The sequence below is a fragment of the Leptonychotes weddellii genome, chromosome 3, assembly GCF_054177405.1.
Source record: "Leptonychotes weddellii isolate Sample4059 chromosome 3, ASM5417740v2, whole genome shotgun sequence".
NCBI lineage: Eukaryota > Metazoa > Chordata > Mammalia > Carnivora > Phocidae > Leptonychotes > Leptonychotes weddellii.
Window position 1 is genome coordinate 102,805,072 of NC_138371.1, and position 23,966 is coordinate 102,829,037.

The window sequence follows — 23,966 nt, forward strand, 5'->3', positions numbered from 1 at the left end:
TGAAAAATTTCACATACCAAAAAGTTGAATGAACTTTACAGGGAACAAGGATAAACCCAGCATCTACATCTTTTGAAATTTTCACATTTACTTCATTACTACATGAAGAGCTTATGGTGTCTTACAGGTGTGTGCAGTATGTTGAAGAAATGAAAGAATTTTTTTTAAAGATTTTATTAATTTGTCAAAGAGAGAGAAAGAGCACATGAGAAGCAGGGGGACCGGCAGGCAGAGGGAGAAGCAGGTTCCCTGCTGAGCAAAGAGCCTGATATGCGGGACTGGATCCCCCAGGACCCTGGGATCATGACCTGAGCTGAAGGCAGATGCTTAACTGACTGAGCCACCCAGGCGTCCCAAAAATGAAAGAATTTAAAGGAGAGGATTTGGGGCGCCTGGGTGGCTCAGTCATTAAGCGTCTGCCTTCGGCTCAGGTCATGATCCCAGGGTCCTGGGATAGAGCCCCGCCATCAGGCTTCCTGCTCCCTCTGCCTGCAGCTCCCCCTATTTGTGCTCTCTCTCTCTGTGTCAAATAAATAAATAAAGGAAGGATTTAATTGTTTTCTCAATGGACAAATTCAATGTTTTTAGCAAATTATCTTAAGTAGCCACTGGCTGATTTCATTAGTTTACTCAGATACCACTGACACCAAGCATCTATCTAATATAATGTCATTCAATTAACTGTTAAGTTTTAATGAAATAATGGGCCCATTAATCATTTGGAAAGGAATTTCAAAACCTGTGTTATATTCCTAGAGAAGCCTCTTAGGCCTCCAAGAGTAAACTGGATTTTTGGAAACATCCCAAAGCTTCATTCAAATCCAACTCCGAAAGACTGAAACGGTCCAGTGTCAAAAACCAAAATGGTTATAAATTAATGAGAATGATTTTCCTAGGTATTCTAAAAATAATTTTATGCACTGGCATCACTGACAAAGTCTACAAGTACTCCTAGTGTCACCCCCCACCAAAGGGAATGCACCTTGTTCTGCTCTGGTCATCGCTTATATGCCATTTTGTTCCACAGCTTGGAAACACAACCCAGGTATATGTTAAGAATTTAATATATGATAAAGTTGGTTTCAATTTGCAAAATCAGATACAAAGGGAGAATTACTAAATATAGTGATGGGAATAGTGACCATTTGAAAAAACAGAGATCCTTAATTTTCATTAGTGTATTTCTCAAATTTAAGCATGTAGTCTCCTTCAGAGGAAAAAAAAATTGCCACAATACCTAAAGGTTGACTTAACATATTTTTAATATTTCTTAGATTTGTACTAACATAAAAATAGGTATACACTCTTTATTCTTATAGTTCTCACACAACAATAAGAGCAAAACATTTATAAATTAAGACCAATAAAATGCAAATTAATCACCTTAATACAATGTAACAAATAATACTGCTTTGCTCAAATAATAAAAAAATGTTTTGCCCAAAAGAAATAAATCACAGGTATTTGGTTTAATAGCAAAAAGCTGCAGTTTCAGATTCCATTCTACTCTCAAACTGTTTCTGAATGTTTTTACCTTAATAATGAGAATAGTCACACAGTATCTTGTTCAAACTAGTATTGATAAATTGAAGCCTTTTTCTCCTCCTTTCAAAGTAATCAGAACAGAAAATTAACCAAACATGTTAAATGTTAGTCCTCAAATGCCAATTGTAAAAGGTGTGAATTCACACAGAATGAGAAAATAACTGCCTTTACTGAAATCTGCATTAATCACTACTGAACCCAATTAGCTTTAGAATTTGGAACAGAAACATTCTTTACTATTTATTTGCTATTATACTTATTGCTAATGAACTGCTGCAAGTCATAGGAGCCTCCCAACAAAAATGGTACTGACCATTAGGGTATAGATCTTTTCTGAATAAATTTAAGACCCTATTATGTCAAGAACCACATCAGGTATATTATGTGTACAACAAGAGCACACCATCATTTTTCTCATTCTCATGTAATCCATGTTCTGCAGATTCCACAGTTTTATTTTTTTTCAAATCAGATTTTAATTTTGAATACTTAACACTATTGTTGATATGCATTTCACTTTCCTCATGTTTGCTAAGAATATGTGATAAATGCTGCCAATCTTTGCACCCATTCTCATTTTTCAGTTGATTTTTTCCTTCCCCAAAGAGTTTGCAATACAAACAAAATACAGAATCTTTTGAAGTCGAATAAAGTAACCAGGATCTAGTGGTTTTATCACCATTTGGAAGAATTCGTGTGTAGTAAGTTTCTGAAAATTTCCTCCCTGTATTGTCTTTTGGAAAGTTAAAATTTCTTACTTGAGGTGGATCGTTTTCAACAAGAATGTCCCGTTGTTTAGTATTCAAAATTCGGGGCCATGTACCTGGGTCTGTAGAAAGTACAACTGATATAATGCAGTCTTCTGATTTTTTCTCTTCCAGTGGCTCTTGAAATTTATCAGCTATGGTTAACATAGAAGAAGGTAAATTCACATCCTGCTTGATCAGTGATGCATCTGTGCTATATTCTGCCAAAACCTGTAGCTCTGAAGTCTTTTCCTTTTTCTCTGGTATTCCCTCTTTTTTTTCTAAAAGAGTATTCGATGGTCCATATAATTTTCTCTCATTTTCTTCTTCTCTAACCGCATTCCTTTTTCTGTTTTCTGATGCTGACAAATTTTTTGATTTTGTTTCCATCATCTGGGGAGAAAGAGATTACAACTTTATCTTAGAATTGTTAAAAAGAGGGGCGCATGTATGGCTCAATCAGTTAAGCATCTGCCCTTGGCTCAGGTCATGAGCCCAGGGTCCTAGGATCGAGCCCCAAGTTGGGCTCCCAGCAGGGAGCCTGCTTCTCCCTCTGCCCCTCCCCTCCGCTTGTGCTTTCTCTCTCAAAAGAAAGAAAGAAAATCCTTAAAAAAATGTTAAGAAATTAATGTATATACAAATGCCCAATAAGCACATGAAAAGCTGACCACCACATACCACTTCACACCCACTATGATGGCTATAATGAAAGGATATATAATGACAAGTGTTGGCAAAGATGTGGAAAAATCGAAACCTTCCTGAGGTGCTAGTGCAGATGTAGAATGGTACAGGTGCCTTGGAAAACAGCCTGGCAATTTCTTAAGAGTTACCATATGACCCACCAATACCAGAATGAAAATGTAGGTCTACACAGATTTGTACAAAGTGTTCACAGCAACATTATTCATAATAGCCAAAAACTAGAAATAATTCAAATGTCCATTACTGATGGATAAATACAAAATGTGGGTGTTATCCATACAATGGAATATTGCTTGGCGATAAAAACAAGTTATATGCTACAACATGGATGAACCTTGAAAACAGTATTATATGTGAAAGCCAGTCACAAAGTATCACTATTGTATGATTCCATTTAATAATAAGACTTATAACTGGTTTTAGAGTCAATAAAATTCAAAATAACAAAAATGTATACAATGTGAATGGCACCCTATTAGCTGTAATATTTTTGTATACAGCACAACTGGAACCCTGCACTTGATAATGTTTAAGAAAACTAAGAGTCTTGGGGTGCCTGGGTGGCTCAGTTAGTTAAGTGTCCTGACTCTCAGGTCATGAGCTCAGTATTGTGAGATCGAGCCCCGCGTCGGGCTTCGTTCTCAGTGCAGAGTCTGCTTAAATTCTCTCTCTCTCTGCCCTTCTCCCCTCTAAAATAAATAAATTTTAAAAACAAAAACAAACCAACTAAAAGCTTTGTTTTGATTTAACCCTGAAAGCAACATTGGCAGCATGAAGTAAAAAAAGCAGGAGCAACATAATCAAATTCATACTGAAGTAAAAAAAGCAGGAGCAACATAATCAAATTCATACTTAGAAAGATTGCTGATTGCATTATGGATTTCTAACTGTAAGGAAGACCAAGGGTACAGAGACAGTCAGAAGCTGTGGTAGTTTAATTCTGGCAAGAGATGATGGTGGCTATATATCTAGGATTGTAGGAGTAGAGATAGGATAGAGTTGAGAGATATCTGGACTACTGCTGAGTGGCTCTGGAGGCCAAGGAAGAGGAAGGAGTAAAGAATGACCCTAAGTTTCTGCCTGGGCATCTGACTGAATGGTGGGATCATTTACTGATACAGGAAACAGAGCGAAAACGGGTTTGGAGTTTCAGTTTTAGACAAGGAATTTGAGATTTGTGGAACATTCAAATGGAGATTACAAATGGATATACTAGTCTAAAATTGAAAAAAATATCTACACACACAAAAAAAATTAAAAAAAAAACAAAAACAAAAAAAAGGGAAATATTATCTACAGATATATTTTGGAAGTTATCAAAATCTACTAATTAAAACTATGGGATTGGATGAAACTGTATTGAAAAGCATATAAAAAAGCCAACAGAAGGCCAATGACTATAGTTAGTGTTATTTTTTATATAACCAAATCCAAGTTTAGACTTGTTTCTCCTTCCTGAGTTTCCTGGTAATGAACAGGTATTCAACTTGTTATAGTCATAATTCTCAATGGATGGGCCATGTCCCAACTGTATGACCTTGGGCAAGTTACTTGACCACTGAAGCTTCAATTTCTTTGGCAATAAAATGAAGATATCGACTGCACCTAACTAGGGAGGCTGTTTAGATGATTAAATGCAAAAATACATGTAAAACTGTATCTGGCACCACAGTCATGTTAGCTATTATTCTGGGCATGAGCTCTAACAAGGATACCTGTGATCATTTAACAATTACTGAATGTGGTCTAATACCAAGAACTGATAATAAGAAGACAAAGATGGCTGATCCAAAGGCTCATGGGTTTTCTGCTTTCTATTCTAGGTTCCAAGATTAAACTGGTTATATCTTTCCCTATCTGTGTCTTCAGGCATCTTTCCAGGGACATTCATCTGAGATTCTCTGAAAATGAAGTTCAAAAGTACTCTAGTGCAATACTACATCTCTCACAACCAACATTTTTACTGATGACCTGGATGAAAACTGAAGCTAAGTAAAAAAAAGCAGGTGAGGCAGGCACCAATTAACTATAAAGCCTCTAAAAAAACAGAAGGGGAAAACAAAACAAAACAAACCACTGGAAAGAAAGGTATCAAGATGAAGAGCACCATATTTATTGACAGAATCTCATTTCACTCTCAGAAGTGTCCCAGTGAGATGGTTAAGTCACCCCAAATAGAAGGCTACTTATTCTGAAGATTACTAAATTGAATCAGATATAGATCCTGGCCTCAGGGAACCTACAGCTTATTAAGGGAGATAAGGCACATGTATAATTAAATATTCATGTCAGATTCAATAGAGCAAACTAGGGTTTTAGATGTAAGGTCAAATCTAGCTATGTGACTTTGGGTAAGACACTTTATCTGAACTTCAGTATCTTTAACATATTGTAAAGGTTTTATTCAATCAAAATTGAATATACATTTAATATAAAGCAACAACTAGTTTTACCTGGTTAATTAAAACAAATAGCACTCTCCAACCACCTTTACCCATTTCTTCTTTCCCAGAAGTTAATCACTTTTAACTCTATTAGCTGATTCATTTGGTGTTTATGTCCAAATCTCAAGGTAACATGTTTGTATCGCTATTTACTGGCTTTTCCTCCCAGTTTTAGGCATCACAAATTGGCTTTTCAATGAGGAAGAAAGAAATTTAGTTTTCTTCCTTCTCATTGTATTTACCATGTGTATCATCCAGCCATCTATTTATCCTTTGGTTGTAGGATTTCTCAACTTTGGCGCCATGGACATCTTGGGCCAGATAATTCTTTATTGTGAGGGACTGTCCTGTGCATTGCAGGATGTTTACCAGCATCCCTCGCCCCTAACCAGTGGATGCCAACAGCACTACCCCAACTGTGATCATGAAAAATATTTAGATGTTGCCAAATGTCCTTAAGGGAAAAAAATGACCCCTGGTTAGGTCATTGGGTAAGATCAAGATTCAATCTCTGCCGGGCTCCCTGCTCAGCAGGGAGTCTGCTTCTCCCTCTGACCCTCCTCCCTCTCATGCTCTCTGTCTCTCATTCTCTCTCTCTCAAATAAATAAATAAAATCTTTTAAAAAAAAAAAGATTCAATCTCTGCATTTAATTACTGTGTATGCTTTTCTCAGATAAATCATTAACTGCAAGATTTCAGTTTTTCCTTAAAGTCTTCTTATATTATTAAGACTTTCTACTGTGAAAAGGCCTGACACTAACCATTAATGTGATGGTGGTGGGGGAGGTACATTTATAAAACTTCTATAATATATGGAAATATTTTTTTTTTAAGATTTTATTTATTTGACAGAGAGAGAGAGTGTGCACAAGCAGGGGGGAAGGGCAGAGGGAGAAGCAGGCTCCCCGCTGAGCAGGGAGCCTGATGCAAGACTCCGTTCTGGGATCAGGACCTGAGCCAAAGGCAGACGCTCAACTAACTAAGCCACCCAGGCGCCCCTGGAAATATCATTCTTGTATCTGCCAACTGTTTATGAGCTATTTTGCATCACTGAGATATACATGGTAGAATGGAGAGACTTTCTTTTGGGGATCAGAGTGGCAGACAATATAGTAATTCAAGAAAGTCTGGATATATAATTGCTGCCTATTTTGACTATGTGTATTTTCTTGTTTTTACTTCCTTTGGTGTTCATTTAGGAGTAAAAAGTGGGTTATCTATGTGTAAGTTTCATGCTCTTCAGATGATATGCATTATATCCGTTTATGAGCTCACTGCCTTTAACTTAGTAAAAAGTCATGGTCTAAGCAGTTACAAGTAAATCATCCATTTAAAAAAAATACTTGTAGGGGCGCCTGGGTGGCTCAGTTGTGTAAGAGTCTGCCTTCAGCTCAGGTCATGATCCCAGGGTCCTGGGATCCAGCCCCGCATCGGGCTCCCTGCTTGGTGGGAAGCCTGCTTCTCCCTCTCCCTCTGCCTGCCGCTCCCCCTGCTTGTACTCACTCTCTCTCCGTTAAATAAATAAAATCTTAAAAAAAAAAAAAGAGGTACGGTGTATATAAAGAAAATAATAAAGATAACATAAATAAGCCTTCCTTTTAAAAACTTAAAAGTTAACTATAGACACCTATTGTTTCTTCTACTGTTTAATAAGCTTTGCATACTTCAGGGTTACTTTTCCCTTAAACTAACCACTTAAATCCTTATCCAATGAAATGGGGGTTAAGAACATTCCTGGTTTTACATTTATTGAATAAATTTTTTTGTATGGAAAAAAAATGAGGTCAAGGCGCATTTATTTCCAAACAACCAAAAATCCATCCTAGCACTACTTGTTAAAAAGTTCTTACTTTTCCCATTAAAATGATATGGTACCAAATGGTGGAAGATAGCAGAGTAGGAGGGTCTTGAGCTCACCTTGATCCACGGACACAAGAAAACAGCTATACCTAACACACTAACTGAAAATGACCTAAAGACTGGCAGAATAGACCTTCCATGGATAATCAGAGAGAAAAGTCCACACTGAAAAAAGATGTACCTGAGAACCAAATACCTGGTGTAACTAACCACAAGGAGAGACAACCACAAGCATGAAGAAGAGAGGCTCAGACTCCACACAGGACACTCTTGGCACTGGGGATCTGCGCTGGGAAGATGAACTGCTGTAATGTGTAGCTTTGCAAACCAGCAGGGCTTAACTCCAGAAGCTTTATTTTTTTTTTTTTTTTAAGATTTTATTTATTATTTATTTGACAGAGAGAGAGACAGTGAGAGAGGGAACACGAGCAGGGGGAGTGGGAGAGGGAGAAGCAGGCTTTCCGCTGAGCAGGGAGCCCGATGTGGGGCTCGATCCCAGGACCCTGGGATCATGACCTGAGCCGAAGGCAGACGCTTAACGACTGAGCCACCCAGGCACCCCTCCAGAAGCTTTAAAAACCAGTGACACTTATATGAACTACTATAGGACTAGGCCCCTTTCCTTGCACCGCCCCCCCTTCAGTAGGGTGGGAAAGGTCCCTCCCAGGGGAGGGGGCTGTGGTGGTCTTCGTGATAGGGCTCACCAGCCCTGTCCCCCCCTCACTACACCCTCTTGGGGTGTCTGGCCACAGAGTGAGGGTATGCTCCTATATCCTGACCCTGACCCCCTGTATTCCTACCATGTTGTGTCTGTGTCTGGCTCATCTCTGCTTGAATAAACGCCTCTGCCTTTAAAAAAAAAAAAAAAAAATCAGTGGGCTTAACTCTGGGATAGCTGGAAGGCAACAGGAAACTGAGTGCTCATCCTTAAAGTGCCAGCATACTAAATAACAACCTGAGACACAGAAGAGAAGTAGCAGTTTTAAAAGCACCTGAGGTATACATGAAGATTTATTGACCTGTTTTAGAAGGTGTGCCAGACGGGCAGGATCTGCAGATTACTCTAAGAAAAGTGCTAGTGGGTACCATTCCCTCCCACCCCCAGCCTATATAACTAACTGGTCACTTGGAAGAGCCAACACAAACACTCTCCATCTAATTTGCTAGCACTGTGTACCCTGCCCCATCCAACCTGGCAACCTTAGCTGCGACTGGTGCCGCTCTAAAGTGATTCCCGCACTGGGAAAGTGGGGGGAAATAAGCCCACACACCATGCGTGCAGTTCTTGTAGCTGGGAACCTTAGCTGGCTGCACAGGGAGCAAGACTTGCCCTTTGATGCACCTATAGCTGTGTCAGAAAGGCTAACTGCAGACTGCTAGGCTGACGGCTTCCCCACCCACCAATGAGACCACAATAGCCGCCTGCAGCAGCCATGACAGGTTCCTCAATAGCACCAGGAGCAAACCCTGCCCACTGCACCCACAGCAAACAAAGTGAGTCATTATAAGTGGCTGAACTGAAGGCAATCGTGGCTCAGTTACAATAGGAGGGCGCAAGCACCCCACACAAGGGACACACCTGGAGCATTTGGTTCTGGTGACTAGGAAAGACTGTGTTATAGGGCACCACAGGACTTCTACATAAGGCCACCATTTTCAAGACCAGGAGATATAGGTGACTTTCTTAATATGGAGAAACAAACACAGAGGAATATGGCCCAAAGGAAAGAACAGGACAAAATTACAATAAAAAAGCTAAATGAAATGGAGATAAGCAATTTGCCTGAGGAAGAATTCAAAGTAATGATCATAAAGATACTCACTGGACTTGAGAAAAGAGTAGATGAATCAGAACTTGAACAAAGAGACAGAAAATACAAGAAAGAACCAGTCAGAGCTGAAGAATTCAGTAACTGAAATAGAGGGAATCAACAGCAAATGAGAGGAAGTAGAAGAACAGATCAGCAATATGGAAGAGTATTGGCAATCATTCAAGCTAAACAGCAAAAAGAAAAAAGAATAAAAAGTGAGAACAGGTTAAGGGAACTCTGCAACATCATTAAGCAGAATAGCATTTGCAGTATAAGGATGCCAGAAAGAAACATTTCAATTAAGTAACAGCTGAAAACATCCCTAATCTGGGGAAGGAAACAGGTTTAGGAAGCACAGAGAGCCCCTAACAAGATGAACCCAAGAAGGTCCATGCCAAGACACATAATCATGAAAATGGCAAAAAGTAATGATAAATACAGAATTTTTAAAGAAGCAAGAGAAAATAGTTACAAACAAGGGAAACCGAAGGCTATCAGCTGATTTTTCAGCAGAAACTTTGCAGACCAAAAGAAAGTGGTATGAGATATTCAAAGTGCTGAAAGAAGAAACCTATAACCAAGAATACTTTACCCAGCAAGATTATCATTCAGAATAGGAGAAACAGAGTTTCCCAGACAAAAGTTAAAGGAGTTCATCACACCAAACCAGTCTTACAAGAAATGTTAAAGGGAATTTTTTTTTTTTAAAGATTTTACTTATTTGAGAAAAAGAGAGCAAGACACAGAGAGAGAGAGAGAGAGAGAGAGAGAGCGCGCACATGAGCAGAGAGGAGGGGCAGAGGGAGAGGGAGAAGCAGACTCCCTGCTGAGCAGGGACTGACTAAGCCACCCAAGCACTCCAGGAATTCTTTCTTTTAAAGATTTATTTATTTATTTTAGAGAGTGTGTGTGCACGTGTTGGGGGAGAGGGAGAGAAAGACAGAGGGGAAGCAGACTCAGCTGAGCACGCAGCCTGACACGGGACTTGATCCCAGGACCCTGAGATCACAAGATCACGACCTCAGCTGAAACCAAGAGTCAGAGGCTTAACTAAGCCACCCAGGCGCCCCATAAGAAATGTTAAAGGGAATTCTTTGACTGGAAAGAAAAGGCCATAAATCACAGAAAATTATGAAAAGAAAAAATTTCACAGGTAAAATATATGGTAATATATAGTAAAGGTAGTAGATTAATCACTTATGAAGCCAGTATGGAGATTAAAACACAAAAGTAGTTTAATCTACAAAAATTAGTTTAGGAATACACAAAATAAAAGGATGTAAATAAAATATGACATCATATACATAAAATGTGGAAAGGGTAGTAAAAATGTAGTGTCTTCAGAATGCGTTTGAAATAAAGCAACCATCAACTTAAGAGACTGCTATACAGAGTAGATGTTATATATGAACCCAATGGTAACCACAAACCAAAAACCTGTCATACACAAAAAATAAAGGGAAAGGAATCCAAGCATAACATTAAAGAAATCCATCAAACCACAAGGGAAGAGAGCAAGAGAGGACATACAATTGTAAATATCTATGCACCAAACACAGGAGCACCTAAATACATAAAGCAAATGTTAACAGACATAAAGGAGAAACTGATAGTAGTAAGAGTAATAGAGGGGACATTAACACCTCACTTGCATCAATGGATAAATCATCTAGACTGCAAATCAATAAGAAAACTGTGGCTTTGGGTGCCTGGGTGGCTCAGTCATTAAGCGTCTGCCTTCGGCTCAGGTCATGATCCCAGGGTCCTGGGATTGAGCCCGGCATCAGGCTCCCTGCTCGGCGGAGAGCCTGCTTCTCCCCCTCTCCCACTCCCCCTGCTTGTGTTCCCTCTCTCGCTGTGTCTCTCTGTCAAATAAATAAATAAAATCTTAAAAAAAACAACAACAACAAAACTGTGGCTTTGAATGACACATTAGACCAGATGGACTAAACATTTATATATATATATATATAGTATATATATGTATGTATATGTATATGTATATATGTATATACAGAACATTCCATCCCAAACCAGCAGAATACATTCTTTTCAAGTGCACACAGAACACTCGCTTGGACAGATCACATGTTAGACCACAAAATAAGTCTCAATAAATTTAAGACTGAAATCATATCAAGCATCTTTCCTTATTGATAACAAGAGTGTGAAACTACAAATCAAGTATAAGAAAAAAATGGGAAAAAACAAACACATGGAGGCTAAAAAACATTCTACTAAACAATCAACGAATGGGTCAATGAAGAAATGAGAGAAAATAAAAAAAAAATACATGGAGACAAATGAAAATGAAAATGTGAAGGTCCAAAATCTTTGGGACACAGCAAAAAGCAGTTCTAAGAGGGAAGTTTATAGCAACACAGGCCTACTTTAAAAAGCAAAACAAATCTCAAACAATCTAACTGTACACCTAAAAGAGCTAGAAAAAAACAAAGCAAGTCCAAAGCCAGTAGAAAGAAGAAAATAACAAGAGGGTATAAATAATTTCAGAGATTAAAAAAACAATAGAAAAGACCATTTGAAAAGATAAAACAGAATAACTGATAAACCATTAGCCACTCATCAAGAAAAAAAGAACACCCAAATAAAATCAGAAATGGAGAAAAAATAATGACACTACAGAAACACAAAAGATTCTAAGAGGATATTATGAAAAATTATATGCCAACATATGGACAACCTAGAAGAAATGGGTAAATTCCCAGAAACATAATCTTCCAAAACTGAATCAGTAATCAAAAAACTCTAAACAAAGTCCAGGACCGAGTTCACAGATGAATTCTACCAAACATTTAAGAAAAGTTAATACCTATTCTCTACACTATTCTACAAAATAGAAGAGGAAGGAAAACTAGCTTAGAATATGCAACTGATTTCAATACTCATTTGAGATGGGACAGCTTAATGACAGATTGACAAAAACGGAACTAAATGAGATTCTAAGATAAATCTGATTATTGTAAGCTAACAGGCAGAAGCTATTGTATACTTGATCATTTAAAATGCATTGAAAAGAATTACCTGTTTATATTCATTAACACAACCTTGGCAGCAAAATCTTGTCTGCTGACCTTCAATGATCAGGACATTGTTTCCAGGACTTTTACCGGGCAAGTACTCTCCACACTGTTCACAGCAATTCATTATTAGTCCATTGGCCAACCTGTACTTATTAAAGCACTGGTTACTGCACAGTTTATGTATTACATTATTAACACTGACTTCATGGCGAATCTAAAAGAAAAGCCAGAATTTATTAAATAAATGAGTCAGATTAGCACAGTAAGTGAAGAGAAAGTTTAAAAAAAAACACACACAAAAAAACCCCCACACCCTCAAAAACCAACCTCTAGTAATTTCTCCGTGGAAAACATATTCAGGGAAAAGACTAATAAGCACATTTTGTTACTCTTACATTTTTATCTCTGATTTCTTTGTAAATCATTCTTTCATTTTATTCATAGATTCACAGAACAAAAAACGTATAAAATCAGTAATAACTTCCCCAGAGACACTTAAGAACTAGAGGAAATGAACTGGTTTAGAAGACTTTAATATGACGTGCTTAAAAGAAATGGATTGGGAATTTCTGGTATTATAAACTTCATTGCCCTAGAAAATTTATGGGAGGGGCTACAAGAATAATATTACCATATTCGGGATGGTGTCTGTATATACACAAGTAAGGTGGTTCTTGCTTTGCTCAGTTCTGTGGTAACTGAGATAAAATTGTATCTTTAATTTGCAAGGCTCTGGGAAACACCAAATTCAGTCACCAAGAACTGTGTTAAGTGAAGACTTCCTGTAAGAATGTTTCTTCTCTGAGCAACTGGAAAGATGGCAATACCACTTAAGAAATGTGAGGGTATCAGCACACTTAACTCCACTTGTTCTACATATTCTTGTACCAGGATTGGTTGCATCCTTCGCATCCTGAACCTACACTTTTATTTAGAGTGGCTAGTAAGAACAAAATTCACCAGAGAACTACTGCTTTGTTTAGGAGTAGCTCTAATTTCATGGAAATAGCTGTGTACTTTCCATAGCATGCAAATGGGATATCTGTTCCTAAGAGAGTTAGTTTGAACATATCCTTATCATTCCCTTTAACTTCATTGTGTAGATCCAGGACATGTGTATTATGTAGATGGCAGAGCATATAATAACACTGAAAAGTTAAAATTATCCCTGTTAACCTAGATAATAACTGGGCGCCTGGGTGGCTCAGTTGGTTAAGCGACTGCCTTCGGCTCAGGTCATGATCCTGGAGTCCTGGGATCGAGTCCCGCATCGGGCTCCCTGCTATGCAGGGAGTCTGCTTCTCCCTCTGACCCTCCCCCCTCTCATGCTCTCTATCTCATTCTCTCTCAAATAAATAAATAAAATCTTTAGGAAAAAAAAAAAAACAAAAAAACCTAGATAGTAACTGAAATAAGATATGAAAGTCCAGACCTCTGTTAGTTTACTACAGATTATACATCTTGATTTATTAATTCTTTTTCTAAGATTCTGGTTGTCTTCATAGGGAGGCAAAGACGTACTACAAAATTCTTGGGAGGATTCTCTTGACTCAACTTGAGGAACGTTAGTAGCCCTTTTTGTAGGTACATCTCTGAAACAAAAGGGACAGACATCATTTAAGAATACTGCATTCTAATAAAAATCAAATATATGAACAATAAACAACATTTTTGTTTTTTTCATGATTTAATCCTAGGAATCAACTATAATTTTTGGATCTAACAAAACCCACTTTTTTGATTTCATTGTCAAGAGTTCCTAATTAATATGGCAAGAGATGATTTGGAGATAAAAACATTTTATAGCACAAGAACCTTGTCATAAGTTATTATGACTTTTTGAAGCATTCAAAAAGGGTGGCAGCAACTTGCAAGACCTAAGGTAAAAGCTGGGGAAGGGATGAGGCGAAGACAGTGGCAGGGAGAGGGTCAATTTATTTCTATATCTACATTCCATTTCTTGCCAAGAATAAGGACAGTACAAGATGAATGGATAAAGAAGATGTGGTGTACACAAACACACACACACACACACACACAGGAATATCATGCAGCCATCAAAAAAATGAAATCTTGCCATTTGCAATGACGTGGATGGAAGTAGAGGGTATTATGCTAAGCGAAGTAAGTCAATCAGAGAAAGACAATTATCATATGATCTCACTGATATGGTGGAATTTGAGAAACAAGGCAGAGGATCATAGGGGAAGAGAGGAAAAAATGAAACAAGACGAAACCACAGAGGGAGACAAACCATAAGAGACTCAATCTCAGGAAACAAACTGGGGGTTGCTGAGTGGAGGGTGGTGGGAGGGATGGGGTGGTTGGGTGATGGAGACTGGGGAGGGCATGTGCTATGGTGAACGCTATGACTTGTGTAAGACTGATGAATCACAGACCTGTACCCCTGAAACAAATAATACATCAAATGGTAATAAAAAAAGAAAAAAAAATGACAGTACAAATGAACCTATAGCTCTGATACACCCTAGGGTAACTCAAGCTCAAAAACCTTGAAGATACCTTTGCAACAACTGTATCCATGAAATCTATGCAGCTCTCCAATTACATTCAACACATATCTATATTGCCAGTATTCAAGCATGTTGAAAAGTACGGCTTACTTTTTACTTATTACGTTGCGTTTCTTTGGAGTGCACTTATGAGAGAAGGAAGAAAGGCAGGTGGTAGAACAAAAGAGGTGAGCCGATCCTTTTCGTTGATAAGCTGTCTGTCCCTTCTGCAAAGGTTTTCTGCAGTGTGCACAAGTGATTTTAGCTGGTTTTGTAAGTTGCTGTTGGACTGAAGACTGGAAAATCTGTTTAGGAAGGGAGACCACTGGTGATAAAGAATCCACCCCTGGCTGTTTCTGATTACGGGGAAATGATGCTGACTGGGAGATCCAAGAATCTTAAAAACAAAACACACAAGAAAAAGTCATGGAACAATTCAAAGTTCACATCAGAAAAATATGTTAAATTTTCATTTTGCATAAGTTTAAGAGAATAATGACGCAGCCCCATAAGCAAGTGGTTAAGGCCAGGTAGCCCTGTTGCACAATTCCAGGGAAATGTTCCACTTTGTATTCTTTTTTTTAGAGAAAGAATCTTAAGCAGGCTCCAAGACCAGCGAGGAGCCTGACTAGGGGTGCAGGGGGGGAGACACGACACACTCGATCTCTTGACCTTGAGATCATGACCTGAGCCAAAATCAAGAGTCGGATGCTTAACCGATTGAGGCACCCAGGCGCCCCTCCACTTTGTATTCACAGTGAACGATACTCTACTGTGCCAAAAATATACATGGTGACCCTTGAATCAGGTAATGCGGTAATCATCATCTCTTAAGTCAGAGACCCCAGGTTCAAAATGCATCTCCTAAGCTTACAAGTATATTAAATTGTGTTTTGTTGGGTTTTCTCAGCTACAAACTGGCAACGATACCTAACTCATCAGAGTGTTATGAAGACTAAATGAGATAATGCATATAGTAAAAGCACTATGTTTGGTACATGGGGCCCTTGCAAAAAAATATTAGCCACTTTATCTTCTTAAAGAGGAAAGTATTAATATATTATAAAGTAAAGCAAATATGCAAATCAAAGATAACTATAGAATCTGGTATATGATGCCCATTTTCATCTTCCTCCCTAATATTTTATTATGAAAAATTTAAAGCATATACAAGTCAAAGAATTTTACAGTGAACACTCATATGCCCAACAAATAGATTCTATACTATTTTATGATTTTTGCTTTATCGTATCTATTCCCTTTAAACAATCAATCCACGTATTCTGTGTATTTCAAGTAATATGAAGAATATCAGGGGGTGCCTGAGTGGCTCAGTCAGCTAAGCCTCCGACTCGATTTCAGCTTAGGTCATGATCTTAGGGTCGTGGGATCAAGCCCCCAGTCAGCCTCTGTGCTCAGCATGGAGTCTGCTTGTCCCTCTTCCTCTGCTCCTCTTGCCACTTGAGCTATTTCTAAAATTAAATAAATAAAATCTTAAAAAGAAAAAGAACATCAGTATACTTTCCTCCAAAATATTTTTCCCCAAGATTTTATTTATTTGACAGAGAGAGCGCGCGCACAAGCAGGAGAAGCAGCAGGCAGAGAGAGAAGCAGACTCCCCGCTGAGCAGGGGGAGCCGGATGTCCCTGGGATCATGACCTGAGCCGAAGGCAGGCTCTTAACTGACTGACCCACCCAGGTGCCCCCAAAATACTTTTTATTTGTTCATTTTAAGTAAGCTCCAACGTGGGACTTGAACTCATGATCCCAAGACCAAGAGCTGCATGCTCTACCAACTAAGGTACCACTCAGGCACCACTCCAAAACACTTTTTTTTTTTTTTAAAGATTTTATTTATTTGAGAGAGAGAGCACCAGCGGGGGGTGGGAGTGGTGGGGGCAGAGGGAGAGAAAGAAGACGACTCCCCATTGAGCAGGGAGCCTGAAGTAGGGCTCAATCCCAGGACCCTGGGATCATAACCTCAGCCAAAGGCAGACTAACCAACTGAGCCACCCAGGCACTCCCCACTCCACTTTTTAAAGCAACTCTTTCTACAATTCCTTCCCAGCCTTCTAAATATTATTCCATAATCATTAATATAAGAGATGGGTTAATCTGGGAAGACTCAGCTTTCCTAACTTCACACAGGGACTCCTCCATCATATATTATTGTTAGCGTCAAAATATACAGGTAACAATGTTTCTCAAACTTTAACATGCATGAGATCACTTGGGAATCTTGTTCAAACAGAGATTCTAGGGGTGTCTGACTGTCTCAGTTGGTAGAGCATGTGACTTTTGATCTCAGGCTTGTGAACTCGAGCCCCGTCATGGGTGTAGATTACTTAAAAATACATTTACATTAAATACATTAAAAATGCATTTACATATATATGTATATAAATTCATTCATTCAAAATCAATAGTTCTAGGGAGGGGCCTGAGGTTCTACATTTCTAACTCTTGCAAGATGGTGAAAGCTTTGAGGCCCCAGAGTACTGAATTATCCTATCACTATCTTCAAAAACAGCTTTTGTAGGGGGGCCTGGGTGGGTCAGTTGGGTTGAGCGTCCAACTCTTGATTTCGCCTCAGGTCGTGATCTCATGGGTGGTAGGATCCAGCCCCAGGTCAGGTTTCGAGCTCAGCGGGGAGTTTGCTTAAAGGTTCTGTCTCTTTTCCCCTCCCCCCAGTCAGGCACTGGCTCTCTAAAATAAATAAATAAATCTTAAAAAAGAATAGCTTTTGTCATTAGCAAGAGGTCTATTGCCACCTCCACCTATCACAGCCCCAAAGGCCTCTCACAGTATTAACACTGACAACTATATTTTCATTTCTAAATTCCTACCTACTGCTTCTATTTTTCTGTCCTATTTCAAGATACCTTTATTTTTTAAAAAAGATTTTATTTATTTTTGCGAGAGAGCAAGTGCATGCACGAGTTGGGGGGCGGGGCAGATGGAGAAGCAGACTCCCTGCTAAGCAGGGAGCCCCACGCAGGACTTGATCTCAGGACCCTGGGACCATAACCTGAGCCAAAGGCAGACACTTAACCTATTGAGCCACCCAGGCGCCCAAGACACCTCTATCTTACAAGCAAAAATAAAACAGAATAACAAAAGCAATTCTTTCATTCCACAGGATGACATGCTGACAAATATGGAATATATCATAATTAGTTTTTCATCACTTAGTGCTCAGAAGTTTCATTATCGCTCAGTACTTCTGAACCATTTCAAAGAAAACAAAAATTACATATTCATCTATAGAACAAACATAGGTTGTATTCTGGGACCACTTTTTTTACATATCATCTAGATGCCACACTAGATTTAATAAATAATAGAAACAAAAAATAGCAACAATTATAAGATTTGTCATTACCATTAATATGGGAGAAATAAGGACGCCTGGGGGACTCAGTCGGTTAAGCGACTGCCTTCGGCTCATGTCATTATCTTGGCGTCCCGAGATGGAGTCCCGCATCAGGCTCCCTGCTGCTCAGCAGGGAGTCTGCTTCTCCCTCTGACCCTCCCCCCTCTCATGCTCACTCTCTCTCCCCCTCCCATTCTCTCTCTCAAATAAATAAAATCTAAAAGAAAAAAAGATTCTCTCTCTCCCTCTACCCCGGCCCCCCCATTTGCACGTGTTCTCTCTCTAAAAATAAATAAATAAAATCTTTAAAAAAATATGGGAGAAATAAAAACCCTGAACAAAAATACTGGGCTTTTAAATTTTGTGGACTTATCCATAAAAGTAGCATGTTTATATAATTATGGAATGTGAGACATCAACTATATGCTTAGGACAATAATTAGATTCTGAAATTTCTTTTTTTTTAAGATTTTATTTATTTATTTTTTAAAGATTTTATTTATTTATTTGACAGAGAGAGAGACAGCGAGAGAGGGAACACAAGCAGGGGAGTGGGAGAGGGAGAAGCAGACTTCCTGCGGAGCAGGGAGCCCAATGCTGGACTCGAACCCAGAATCAGGACCTGAGCCGAAGGCAGACGCTTAACAACTGAGCCACCAGGCGCCCCTCAAGATTTTATTTTTAAATATCTACACCTAACATGGGGTTCGAACTCACAACCCTGAGATGAAGAGTCGCATCTCTTCCAACTAAGCCAGCCAGGTGCCCCAAGATTCTGAAATTTCTTTTTCACGTTAGCTTTGGTGCATACATAAATAAAACAAATGTTTCCTTTGTTAACAGCACAACTGTTTTATTTCTCAACCGACTGAGCCACCCAGGCACGCTGCTCAATTAAATTTTTTACAATGAATATTTGCATGACCACCACCCCCACATAAACAAACAGAAAAAGCCCAATATCCCAGAAGCCTTGTCTTTTCTCAATCGATAATTTCCTTCCTTTCCTGTAAGCCATCCCTATTCTGACTTCAAAGATTAGTTTTCTCTTATTTTGAAATTCACATACATAAAATCATACAGTATGTACAATTTTGTGGCTGATTTCTTTAACTCAACATCTTGTCTGTAAGGTTCATTCACATCACATGCAGTAGTATTCCACTGTGTGGCTAGAACTATTTATCCATCCTACTGTTGATGGACATTTGAATTGTTATAAATTTGGACTATGATTTGTGTACATGTCTTTTAATGGTTTCTTAAGGTATTTATCCTGCATGGGATTTGTAAATGTTCTTGAATTTGTAGGTTCATGTTTTTCTCCATTTTAGAAAATTCTCAATTGCACCTCTTCTGTCTCATTTCTTTCCTCCTCCTTCTGGGACATTAAATACATGTCCTTTTTGTCAATTGTCATAGGTATCTTACATTCTTTTCTGGTTTTCTACCCTGTTACTCTCTATGATTCAATCTGGATTTTTCTTATTTCTTCCAGTTCACTTATATTCTTCGGCTATGCCCAACCTGCAGTTAAAAAATATAGTTCCTTAAAATCTGCATCTGATAATCCTATTATCTGGATCCCTTGTAGGTTCACTTCTATTGTCTGTTTTCCTCTTGATTTTCTGTGATATGGCCTCGTCTCCTCATGTTCGTGCTTGGTTTTCATTGTGTTTACATGAAAAACTGAAAGAAAGAAAAAAAAAAAAATCGAGGCTCTGGATGTCAGCATCCCAAGCCAGAGGGTGGAAGAGTTGTGTTTTGGGGGGGGGGGTTTGGTTTGTTTTTTCTACCAGTATCCCTCTTTGTGGACCCCTGTGAATCTGTTGAAAGTTCTTACAGCCTTTCTCTGCAGTTTTTTTTTCTAGAACTGCACACCCATAAGAGAAAAGCAGCTTCAAATAACAGATAACTTCTCTGAAGCTCCTTCTCTTAGATCTTAGGACCTTCATTTTCCCACTATATTTATAGCTCTGTGATGCTTTCAATGCATATTTTATATATTTTGCCCCTCCTCCCCAATTACTTTCTGCAAGAGGGATTGGAATTACCTAGTCTTTTATTATCAGAAATAGAATGTCTTAGAATCAGAATAGCCAGAAATGACTGTAATGCAATAAAAATAAAACAGACTCAAGAGCGATTTCTACATAAAGGTATTTTTTCTGTGATGAGTTTTTTGCTGTTTATATGAAGATTTGTGATGAGTAGAAAGACCTTTTGTTGAAAAAGTCAACACTAAATGTTAATGAAAGGATTAAATGACTCAAAGGTCCATTCTAATGGACATAATCCTGTTTTTATAGGACAAAATGCAGTTTTATGTGTATTTTATGCAGAGCCATAATTCTGTATTATGAAATTTAAACCTATACGCCCTAGATTTATTTGTAACTCAACTCCAGAAATCTTCATCTTGCTCTTTTTTCTTTTTTCTGTTTTGGAAATCCTTCTACTTATAGAAGTAGAAAGCACATAGAAACTAAAGTAAGGTATGCCTGGGTGGCTCAGTCGGTTAAACATCTGCCTTTGGCTCAGGTCATGATCTCAGGGTCTTGGGATCGAGTCCCACATCGGGCTCTCTGCTCAGTGGGGCACCTGCTTCTCCCCCTGCTTGCTCTCTATCTCTCTGACAAATAAATAAAAAAATCTTAGAAACTAAAGTAAGACACTCTAGGTAACAAAATAATAATAATAATAAAATTGGTGCCACCTTCTTCTATAAGTCTGGTAGAATTTAGTTAGTTTTACTAATGCAAAAACAAGCAAAAACAAAACCTAGGGCCAATACTAAAATTAAGACAACTTTTACTATGCTACATTGAAGTTAGAGAAAAATAGCAACGACAGACTGTCCTTTTGACAGTTGACTTAACATTTAAGAAAGCTTCAACGTATCTTCAGCATCACTTTTCACCTGACAACTTGGTAAACATTCTTTTTAGAATTCCATACTAATTGTTATTATTATTTAAAGGTATAGTTCTGTAACTTTTGTCCCCAAAGATAGAATTTTAGGGAACTCAGAAATGTTGTAAATTCATGCATACTTCATAAATAACAGAAATTTGTTGCCATGTATCAAACAAAATAGTTTAAACGTAGGTAGTCAAGAATGCCTCCATTTAGATGAATGAGTGTCAAGTGAGATATTTTGTGCTTTTTCTCTTTGTTACAGTTTAAAATGACTGATACTTCACATTATGAGAAAATACAGAAATGTAAAATACACTTATGAATTAATGAGATAAAGAGTCGACAAGGCAAGAATAATTGAAACTACTTCCAAATAACATTTGCAAGTTTCAGTTATGCACACAATTTGAGTGAAATGATAGTATAGCATCTAACTACAGTATGCTTTTTTCAGTATCAGTCTAGGTTACGCTTTTATTTATTATTTTTTTTTAAGTAGGCTCCATACCCAGCATGGAGCCCAATGCAGGGTTTGAACTCATGACCCTGAGATTAAGACCTGAGCTGAGATCAAGAGTCAGATGCCCGGTGGCGCTTGGGTGGCTCAGTTGTTAAGCGTCTGCCTTCGGCTCAGGTCATGGTCCCAGGGTCCTGGGATCGAGCCCCGCATCGGGCTCCCCGCTCCGCGGGAGGCCTGCTTCTCCCTCTGCTGCTCCCCCTGCTTGTGTTCCCTCTCTCCTTGTCTCTCTGTCAAATAAATAAATAAAATCTTTAAAAAAAAAAAAAAAGAGTCAGATGCCCAAGAGACTGACCCACCCCAGTGCCCCCCTCTATGCTATGCTTGACATTGAAAAGCGTCTTTGGGGTGCCTGGGTGGCTCAGTCTGTTAAGTGTCTGCCTTCGGCTCAGCTTCATGATCCCAGGGTTCTGGGATCGAGCCCCATGTTGGGCTCTCTGCTCGGTGAGAGCTTGCTTGTCCCTCTCCCTCCCACTCCCCTGCTTGTACTGTCAAATAAATAAAATCTTAAAAAAAAAAAAAAGAAGAAAAGCATCTTACTTATACACATTTGCCAATAAATACACAACTTCATCAATTTATTCCAGAAGGTGAAAAATGGTCAAAGCAAACATTAAAGAAATACAAGGCAAGGTTTCTGGTTTTAACTAAAGAGTTTATGTGTACATAAGATGGAATTCATGCTTACACAAACAGACATCTAAAATTTAAGAAAGAATTGTAAAATAAAATATAGGTAAAAGAGTAAAAAAAATAAACAGATCCAAAGGACAATTTTCTTTTTCTTTCTTCCTTTTTTTCAAAAAAGATTTTATCTATTTGCCAGAGAGAGAGAAAGCGAGAGAACAGCAGGCAGAGGGAGAAGCAGGCTCCCCACTGAACAAGGAGCCCGATGTAGGACTCCATCACAGGACCCTGGGATCATGACCAGAGCCAAAGGCTGACACTCAAAACTGACTGAGCCACCCAGGCGTCAAAAGGACAATTTTCAATGGACATTATTTCAAGTCTTCAATACCTTCAATTGCTTTTAAGTTTACACATCCTTCGTTATAGAGATCACAAGTTTTTACGACAGGATTTCTCAGATTTAATTCTTATTCAATAAATAAAAGATGTACACAGTAATAAACGGATGACAAACATGAACAAAAAGTTTGCAAATATATTTTTAAAAGTTCAGTGATGTGTAAATTAAATTAAGATGACACCACCTTTCAATGACCACTTTAGCAAACATTAAATAACACTCCTATCCCCAAACTTGCAATATGGAAAAATTTATGCTGTAAGGAAAGTAATACCATTTTTTGGTGGGGGCAATTCTGCACAGATCATCAAAAGTTTTAAAAATATGTTGACACTTTGGGGTGTCTGGGTGGCTCAGTCGGTTTGGTCTCCCATTCTTGGTTTTGGCTCAGGTCATGATCTCGGGCTCATGGGATCAAGCCCCAAGTCCAGCTCTGCACTCAGCGCAGAGTCTGCTTGGGATTCTCTCCTCTCCCTTTCCCTCTTCCTCCTCACATATGCATGTACACGCATGCTCTCTCTAAAATAAATACATAAAATCTTAAAAAAAAAATATGTTGACACTCTTTTTTAATATGTTGACATTTTGACCTAGCAATTCCACCTACAGAAACTTTTCTCAAGAAAATAAGAGAAGTGTGCCACCTTGCAGAACTATTCATGAAAAACCTCTTTACAATTGCAAAGACTAGCAACAACTTCAAATAACAAACTATTAAATGATTATACAAACACAAAAAAGATAATTATATTTGACAAGAGCTAATAATAATGAAATGTCAAATGTTGTCCTACCCTCACTCCAGGTCAAAAACAAGGCAAGGCTTCATACTTTTACCATTTCTATTCAACACTGTATTAGAAAAAGAAATAAACAGGGATCTGTGAGGCCAAACTATTTCTATGATAATACTAAGATTATTTGCATTTTTCACTGTGTTGGCATTTACAATAATGGTGCAAAAGCAGTGATGGGTAAAACTGCTGGCAGTAGAACCGAATCTTACTTCTTTACTATCACACAGTTGCAGAAAAGAAAAAAGTGTCACCTGCACTTATGGTTGTTATATCAACACCAACTGGTGAATACAATTCTGACACTAACCTGGAATTAGAATCAGACCCCACAGGTTTAAAAGACATAATGCCCAACAAGACTGCCAGTCACTTCAGATGCCACCCATACTTCTGGCCAACTAGCTATAAATCTGGGAGGTTCCTAAGGCCCCCTTCAGGTTTAATAATTTGCTAGAATGACTCACAGAACTTAGGAGAGCTCTATACTTACAATCACAGTTTTAATATTAAGGATCCAAATCTGGACCGACCAAATGAAGAGACAAAGAATGGTAAGGTCTAGAAGGCCCCAAATGCAGAGCTTCTGTGCCTACTTTTTATGGAATCAGGTAGCGATACCTACCTGGCATATTGATGAGTACCCAACCAGGAGGCTGCATTGAGC

At 38.5% G+C, this 23,966-nt stretch overlaps 1 protein-coding gene across 1 annotated transcript; it reads right to left on the reverse strand.

Moving 5' to 3' along the window:
* Window positions 1-1,244: 1,244 nt before the first annotated feature.
* Window positions 1,245-15,064, reverse strand: ZMYM5 (zinc finger MYM-type containing 5; the record flags this gene model as incomplete). Its single annotated transcript, XM_081815414.1, has 4 exons — window positions 1,245-2,684; window positions 12,155-12,367; window positions 13,586-13,745; window positions 14,778-15,064. Coding segments are annotated over 4 exons (1,419 nt in total), but the record flags the coding sequence as incomplete, so codon positions are not given.
* Between the last annotated feature and the right edge of the window lie 8,902 nt (window positions 15,065-23,966).